Below are 9,253 nucleotides of genomic sequence, written 5' to 3' on the forward strand. Positions count from 1 at the left end.
CTGCAGGAGAATACTGTGGGAGACAGTGGATCCTTTCCAGCTCAAACAATGCAATTATTCAATCATTTTAAATGATCTGATGGTGATAGGGCAAGGGGAAATGGTTTTAAACTAGAAGAGGGGAGACACAGGTTAGATGTTAGGGGAAAATTCTTAGAGGGTGGTGAGGCCCTGGCACAGTCTGCCTGGAGAGGTTGTGGATTCACCATCCCTGGACCCCTGGTTGTGAATCCCCATCCCAAGGCTAGGCTGCATGGGATCATGGGCACCTGACGTAGCAGGGGCAACAAGTCCACAGCGGGGGTTGGGACTGGATGGACTTTAAGGTTCCTTCCAACCCAAACTTTCTGTGGTTCTATGATTCTGTGATCTCTTCAAAGAGAAATTTGATCCCATCTGAGGAGCTGTTGCAAAGACCAGTTCAAGATAGAAACCAAAGAGTTTTGGATGATTGGACCACTGCCATTTTGCTGTGTTCTTCCAAAAACTAATGTTATCTAGACTGGTTCCCATTACTAAGACTAATGAACAGTAAAAAGATTATCTTCATTTGATCATACATGGTTTCCACAGGTACCAATCATTTATAGCATGAATTAGGTCAACTTAATGTCTTTATAAACATCACCTTTAAGCATCAGAAATACTACAAATCTTCTCAGGATGACATTGTGATGTAATTAGCTTCCATCTCTCAGGGGACGTAAAGTAATTGCCATGCTACTGTGGCCTGGCTGTCCAATATATAATTGCTTAAGACTTTTTCTGAGTGTATGAACACGACACTGCAGCTAAGTGACTGCCTCCTTGGAATAAAGATTAAAAATCAGAGGAAATTGGCAAGGCATAGGTGAGCTGGATAATTCTTGTTACTTCATGTAAAAATCAGTCCTTATTGAAGTTTGCTTTGGAAAGTAAGTATTTGCTGCTGAAAGCTGCATGTTGATTGATTCTGTAGAACTACTGTAACTGTGCTTGAATCAAGTCTTAGTTACAACAGTATGTCTGTATTATGTGGGCTAAGACAGCATAAAAGAAAATAAAGAGGTTTGTCTCATCTTAATTTTTTTAGAAAGATTTTCATCCACAAATGTGGACCTCTCCTGGGCTTTTTTGGGAGTTTTTTTGTTTTTGTTTTTTTCTTTTGGTTTCCATCTTGGATTGCAAGGAACAAGCACAGGATAAGCACAGCTACTGAAAAGCGTGTCTGCACTAAGTTTTAGGGTTGAGATCACATATCTTATGTTGGGGCTCTGTAGGTAACTATTTTAGGCTAATGCCCTTAGATTCTTACTCTCAGATATGTGTCTTAGGAGCAAGCATGGAATAGATATGATGTATGCCACCCTACTGGTGCCTTTCTTCTCTCTGCTAAATTTAAGAAGCCTGGAAACATTTGTAGACAAACAAAATTTGGTTGCCATTCACAGAGTGAGCTTTATATTGATTTGATAGCAACTAAAATTATATCTGTTATAGGTTCTTCTGTTGTCAGTGAAAACATGTCTTCACCCAAGAACACAGTTCATTTGATGTCTCCACTCACTGCAGAGAAAGAGAGCCTATGCAACTCTCTCCTATTAGACATCAAGATTTTAGATAGCTTGTTTGGATGGAATAAATGAATGGGTGAATTAGATTTCATTATCTAGGTAGTGATATTTCTCATAGTGAAATGTGTTTTGGGAACTTAGGTTTTCACTACGTGCTTGTTGACACTATGTGCTTGTTGACAGTGGGTATGAGCATTGCATGTTTCCTTACCCCATTAATTTCTAAGCACTAACAAACCCTTTATCATCCTTATTTTTCTTGATGGTAGACAGCACACCAGTGAAACCCAATGGCTTCAGGAAACTGCACAACACACCAACCGCGTTCATTCTGTCTGGATTAACAAAAAAATCCAAGGCTGCAGATACCTCTCTTCATGGTGTTTTTAGCCATCTACATCACCACTTTGATGACAAATCTGGGTCTCACTGCATTAATCAGCATAGACCTCCAGCTTCAAACGCCAATGTACATTTTCCTCCAAAATCTGTCTTTAACAGATGCTGTTTATTCTACAGTCATTATTCCCAAAATATTGGCTACATTTTTAGAAGAGATAAAAGCAATTTCATATGGATGTTGCATTCTGCAGTACTTTAGCTTTGTTTTGTTGACAATCTCAGAGTGCCTGCTGCTAGCTGTGATGGCATATGACCGGTATGTGGCCATCTGTAAACCTCTGCTTTATACTGTCATCATGACCAAGGCGGTCTGCTGGAGGCTGGTGAAAAGTTTGTACTTTGTGGCCTTCCTGAACTCTCTGGTGCACACCAGTGGCTTGCTAAAACTATCCTTTTGCTCTTCAAATGTGGTAAACCATTTCTTTTGTGATATCAGCCCTCTCTTCCTGATTTCTTCTTCCAGTACCGATCTCAATGAGCTGCTGGTTTTCATTTTTGGAAGCTTGTTTGTGATGAGCAGCATCATTACCATCCTCATATCATATTTTCATTATTCTGACTGTGATGAGGATCCACTCCAGGGAGAGGAAATACAAGGCCTTTTCCACCTGTACCTCTCACCTGATGGCTGTCTCTTTGTTTCATGAAACAATTGTCTTTATGTATTTCTGACCAGCCAACAACTTCTCTCTGGACAAAGACAAAATTGCGTCGTTGTTCTACACTGTGGTGATCCCTATGCTGAACCCTCTCATCTACAGCTGGAGGAACAAGGTGGCAAAAGATGCTCTACACAGAGTCATAGCCACCAGTGTTTTGTTTCACTGACTTTCTGGCAATCCAGAGAGATCCCAACTTGAGTTTTAAAGGGATGATTCACAAATAATTTGAAATTAGAAACCACTTAAGCACATATTCACTTTAAATGTCCATTGGCTTTGCATGTTAAATATGTTTTATTATACTTAAGCACTATTTTGACGATAGTATTCCCTGGTCTTAAATTTATTGTATGTGGGGCAGCATTCATTTTCCTGAACTTGTGTCAAAATACAATTTCAGTGTATGTTGAAAGAGAGTTTGAAGAATGTTACCAAGGTTTATGTGACTCCTGAAATTGAATTCACGCTGCGATCAGGGATGAGCTGTAGAAACAACTGATTATTACAAAAACAAATGAAGTATGTGTTTTGTGTTTTTCATTCTTAAAAAGTTGTCTGATTGTTTATCCCTAAAATCAAAATGTCATGAATGGTTCAATTTGCAGTCATGCTGGTAGAAAAGTAAATGCAAAGAGAGGTATCTCATTGCTACATAGGGCTGCCTTGAAGATGAATGAGTAGCATCATCTATCATGAAATGTACAATTCTCATGGTCATCAGACCATACTTCCCTTCAGACAAAATCTGAGGCATTATTTTCTCTTTAAAGCTTTGGACTGACTGTATCCTTAAACAGGTAGAAGAGTCTGAGCCCACCTCTCTACTAGTGTAGCAGGTAAGAATTTTCTGCTACCAGTTCCCTACTCTGTCCAAGGAAATTCTTTGTAGAGATACTCTTCTTGATGCATCCACTTTCATGTTCAGTGCAACACAAGTGAAGTCAGTCTCTCCCCTTTGCATATCTCTAGTGTGGAGAGAGCTGGAGGCACTCAGATCTTAAACAAGAAGATCAGTGTAGCATCATAGAGGAGAGATAAGTACATCTGCAGAAAACAACTTACCTGTAAATAGAGATGAGAAGTGAAGATCTCAGGTTTGAGATACAGAGCAAAACAAGGAAAGGAATAAAGTAGATTCACATGGATTTTATATTAACGTGTTTCTGCTGTAATGTCGTTGCACTCACAACACCAGAAAATCAGAGCTAGAGGCGTGCTGAAAGTACAATCATGCCCTCTGTTGTGACAGCTCACAGAACAAAAATATTTGGAATAGGACACGTAGGTGCCTATATGTCACCAACGTATAGGATCTCAGTGTACTCACTGGACACTCATGACCATTGCTCACAAATGAGTTGTCTCAATATCAAAGTGGCTTTGACCTTATTGTATATTTGCAACCCATGTAATGAGACTCTCAGTCACTCGATAATGACAGAAGCATTTGTAAACACTGCTTGCTTTTCTCGTGGGACAATTCAACCAAGAGCAATTATTCTAGAACAAAAGCATGTTTTTAAATAGGAATATTAATTGGTACTAGCCAGTTGTTCTGGGTATCTGGATGGAAAAATATAAATGCACGTTTATTTCCACCTTACCATTTTTTTCATCTGAGGGGGATTTTCTAATGGCATATTGGACTGCTTTCCGTTGTCCAGCAGGAAGGTTTTAGAGCAGTAAGTGTAACTTGCAGGTGACCATGGAATGAAGTAAGTGTATCCTGAAATTCCTTGACCTGAACACAACTGAAGAGAAACAAGAAGTGCTGTAAGTCTTTATAAAATCAAAATAAGTACCAAATTTCAATTCTATCATTTCCCTCTCCCTGTTTCTCTGTTAGTCTCTGATAATCATTTTCTCCAATTTCTTCACCTCGCAGCCTTCTCTTCCACAGACTGCACAGCCCCAGCTCTCTCAGCCTGTCCTCAGAGGAGAGGTGTTCCATCATTTGGATAATTTCTGTCGCCTTCCTCTTGACACACTCCAACAGGTCTGTGTCACTCCTCAGTTGGGGACTCCACATCTGGTTGCAGTACAAAGGTTTCCCTGTCTTACAATAGAGAAAGCTATGGAAAAGAACAGAGAGAAAAGGAGACCAGTAGAAGGGAGAAATAAGTGAAACAACTGTTATCACAGTTTCAAAGTTTCAAAGCCAGAACTGGAGTGGCAGAATGGCATGGGGACAGATCCAACCCATGCACTGATCTATGGCTTTCCTTCTTGATTCCAGGTAACACTAGAAAGAAAATAATGGTCAAAGATAATGATACCACTGTGACTATCTTCATTCTCACAGGATTAACTGATAGACAAGACCTGCAGCTTCCACTCTTTGCTGTTTTTTCTTTCATTTATGGGATGACCTTGCTGGGCAATCTAGGAATGATATTGATCATTAGGTTTGAGCCACAACTGCACACCCCCATGTACTTCCTTCTTAGCAGCTTGTCCTTCTTAGATGTCTGCTATTCTTCCACTGTTACTCCCAGTATGCTGCTCAGCTTTTTAATGGTGTCAAAGGGAGTGTCATACAGTGGATGCCTTATACAGTATGGCTTCTTTGCACTTTTTGCCACCACTGAGATGTTTCTCCTGGCTGCAATGGCATATGACCGCTACATGGCCATTTGTAACCCACTGCTCTACACCGTCATTGTGACCAAAAAGGTCTGTGTACTGTTAATAGCTGGGTCATATATAGGGGGTGCTGTGAATTCTCTGATACAAACCCTTGGCTTGCTGAGACTGTCCTTTTGCAGCTCAAATGTAATTGATCACTTTTTCTGTGATCTCGTCCCTCTACTAAAGCTCTCTTGCAGTGACATCCAGCTCAACAAGACCCTTGTTTCTGTATTTGGCTCTTTAATTGAGGCAACCACTCTTGCAATCACTGTCATTTCTTATTCTTTCATCATTGTCACGGTGCTGAGAATCCGCTCTGCCAAGGGCAGGCAAAAAACATTTTCCACCTGTGCCTCTCACTTTACATCTATTTTCACATTTCACGGCACAATCCTACTTATGTACTTCCGCCCCAGCTCCAACCACTCACTGGGCACTGACAAAATTGTTTCTGTGTTCTACACTGTGGTCATTCCTCTGCTCAACCCCTTGATCTACAGCTTGAGAAACCATGACGTGAAGTGCGCCATACAGAAGCTGCTGAAGAGAAAGGTCTTTATGTGCTGAAAGTGTTCCACAGTGGCATCTGGGCTGACTCCATACAAAAACCCCATTGTCTTGGACACGCTTTATGAATTCCTGAATCTTTTATGTTGTTGTGTAAAAGACATGTTGTAAAGATTGCTAATTGAAGGGTGTGTAACAAGAAAAGACATAGAAATAAATCCTCTTTCTGAGGCCATGCTGAAAATAAGGTCGTAAGTCACCTGTCTGCCCTTTGGAGTCTTTGGACAGCAATATGGGATTAACCCCTCCAAATTAAATATTTATGTTTGGATATTTCCCTCAAACTTGCTCCATTTTTCTAACCAATGAAGAGACATGGGCACACTAACATACATGTTGTCCTGCCCAAGAAAGTTGTCTTAAAACAGATTAGATGCACTTGTCTCTGAAGCTGCCTACTTTTTCCATGGACATGGCCTCTAGTAAACCCCTGGGGAAGGCAAATTTGTTTACCTCAGATGACTGTGGAACCCTAAAAATATTGAATTTGACCTCTACTGACCTTAAATTGCACAATTACACCACCAGCTACTACAGATTGCTAATTGTTTGACCTCAGATAACCCTGATAACATAAAAGCTCTTGAATTTGACCTCTAATAACTCCAAAAGGCAGGATTTGACCTCTAGTAAACTCAGATTGCTAATTGGTTGAAATCCAACGACCTTGGGACCCTTAGAAACTCTTGTCCTGCCATTTATTTCAGGAGTACACGATATCACACATTACTGTAATTTTAGGTATTGTGTTTGTTCTTTGCAGCTATATGCATTGGAGTGGATTATGGTATCGCTAACTGAAGATATTGAGGTACTGAATGCTGTTTATTGAGAAGTAGTGGGAAATAACGACAGTTTTTCCAGTGACAAAGAGTGTATGCTTTTACTGATGAGGTTAAATAAATTTTCAGTAATTACTTTGAGGCCCTTTATGAATTCATCTTTTTTCTTGAAGCTTTATGGAGTAAGGTGAAAGAAACTGTGAGTGTAGTTTGAAATGAAATCAACAGGATCATTGTGTGTTCAGAAACATGGATAACCTGTGGCAGCCTGCAAGTTCCGTACAAATGAATATTTGAAGTAATAAGGGCCTTGTAAATGGGAGGAGTTGCCTTCACTGTACTCCAGGAGTCAGGTGAGGAGCGGTGCAGAGATCCCCAGCCTGAAACACTGGGGCAGCTGGTTCCCCTGCCAAGTGTGCAGGATGATGGCATGATGAGACCATGAGAGACCAGCAGCTTTTGGCTGAACACTCCCGCATTCTCTCAATCTGTATCAGCCTTTCTTTCTATCCTGCTCTTTCTTTCTCTGGAGAGCTTTGCCCTGGACTGGCTGTGAGCAGCGTGGAGCTCTGCTCCTTGCTTATGAGAGGGGTGAAGTTCATCATCCACAAGCAGCACTGCATCCATCACTTGACAGAGTGAAGCACACTCTTCTGGATTACAGGTGACAAAGCTCTCTGCTTGATGCTATGCTGAAAATTTCTTGGCACTGTAAGATCATGAATATTCATGTCTGGTAGCTGAAAAGTAACAGAAAATATTGGGGAGGGATTTATTTTCTTCATTTTTTTCTTGTCCAGTTCCACCATGCTACCAAATAATGTAGTATAATAACACATTTGTTATGCAGTCATCTTAAACCAATCACTTCCTTGTAACAGTGATGTGGATAATAGTAGCGTGGTGGTCAATTTGAACATTTTTATTAATGTGGTAAGAGGTATGTAGTGTTTTGTTCTAGAGGTATGTACTGATTTCACAGTAAATGCAGATAACAGGACTCAGTGACCTTTCTGCAGCTTTTTGGTGGTTTGTTTGAAGGTCTGCAATAGTTTAGTTATGATGGCATTTGTGCAAGAACGATATTGCTAAAAGTTAGAGTAAGATGCAATTTAATGAAAGGAGGCTCTAACTCTTTTGTCTTCTTTAACTCCAGCAGGTGGTGCTATTGACTCAAAAAATTCCTCTATTTCCCAAATTTATAAGCTCACACTTGATTTACTGTTTTGTGTTGATATTGTGGGCCGATACTATGGCTTTGCATAGGAATAGGGATTGCAAGGATTGTACTGTTAGATTTATGGAAGTTTCATATACATATACATACATATATACATGTGTGTGTATATATATATAATACATATATATATGCGTATATATATATATATATATTTAATGTGAAAAAGCTGAGTCTATTAAAAGGAATAAAAATAAATCAGGATATTTTCTAAACCTCCATTATTTTGTGTATACACTATAGGACAGATGCAAGAGAAATGGCTTTAAGAACCCTGGCCAAATGACTCAAAGGCTGATGATGTTCACTTCCAGGATGGCAATTAGTTTTTACCCATAGTGAGTTTGACCATGAATGGCTCTTTGACTACAAAAGAGCACCTGTTGACTCTAAGAAGGAGGTCTAAGCTGTGATCAACAGTTAGTTGTGGGATCAGCAATTGCATTGTTGATCTTGAAGGTGGGAATTTACTGATAGTAGAGGAAAGATGTTGGATAATAGAAGAATATTGTTCCCATCACATGTAAATCTAGAGAGACTGACTGAACAAACAATTGTTGGAAACTAACTTTAGAATGCTTAGTGACTTTGACTAATAACAATACTTATTGACTTTTGAACTTTTTGAATCTTTCATCAAGAAAAAGAGAAATGACTGTAAGAGTAGTGATGACTTTATAATAAATGACCTTGTAATAACTTTTGATCTGTGAACCAGCAGTACGTGCTTTCACCATAGAAAGATTTAATACAAGAGGAAAATGTAGCCCATATGGGAAGGGCCTGGATCAGCTCAGTGCCAAACTGACTACTGGGAAAGCACTTGTAGTCTTTGTGGGCATTCCTGTAAGTCATCATGGCCCTGATACGTTCCTCTACAGTAAGACTTTGGTTCAATGCAGGCTAGAGATGTGCTGTTTGTTCATTTATTACATCAGTACTCACAGCCTGCAAGTTGAGTGTTTTTTTACTCATAAACATTAAGACATAACTTCACTCTGAACTCAGTACCCTGTTAGTAATTCCATCAAAGTCCTTGGTGTTTTAACATGAATTTAAAAAAGACAAGGATCTGTTCTTGCTGTTGTCAGATAACGATCTTAATTATATTACTGACTGTGGGGCAAGGGAGAAGCCGCAGCTGCATGGGATGAGCACGGTTTAGTGATTTAGGATTTTGGCTACTTTTGTTGCACTGTATCTCAAGAGTTTCTTCTGGTAATAACCTTAGGTTTGTACCTGTCTATAAACCAAAGACAAGAACACTTCTATCTGTCTGCTTTTTGTCAATTCAGAACACTAACTGTTAAACCACTAGCTCAGCTTCTGTCAAAATATATTTTATATATAATGTAGTAGAATAACATCAGTGAAATAGGAACAATCTTTAATTATTCACTCTATTTATGTGTAGATATTCAA

The 9,253-nt window shown here is 39.5% G+C and overlaps 1 protein-coding gene and 1 pseudogene across 1 annotated transcript; both read left to right on the top strand.

Annotated features, from left to right (window-relative positions):
• Positions 1 to 1,843: 1,843 nt before the first annotated feature.
• On the top strand, positions 1,844 to 2,783 carry LOC116237908 (olfactory receptor-like protein COR6; annotated as a pseudogene).
• Positions 2,784 to 4,873: 2,090 nt separating this feature from the next.
• On the top strand, positions 4,874 to 5,812 carry LOC116237890 (olfactory receptor 5J3-like). The gene has a single exon (XM_031607316.1). It carries the CDS (start codon positions 4,874 to 4,876, stop codon positions 5,810 to 5,812), a length of 939 nt encoding a protein of 312 aa, XP_031463176.1.
• Positions 5,813 to 9,253: the final 3,441 nt, after the last annotated feature.

The sequence above is a fragment of the Phasianus colchicus genome, chromosome 5 (genome assembly GCF_987193195.1).
Source record: "Phasianus colchicus chromosome 5, bPhaCol1.hap1.1, whole genome shotgun sequence".
NCBI lineage: Eukaryota > Metazoa > Chordata > Aves > Galliformes > Phasianidae > Phasianus > Phasianus colchicus.

What these genes read in the sequence shown, in the direction of transcription:
- LOC116237890 (XM_031607316.1), top strand. Translation starts at nt 4,874, where the DNA reads ATGGTCAAAGATAATGATACCACTGTGACTATCTTCATTCTCACAGGA.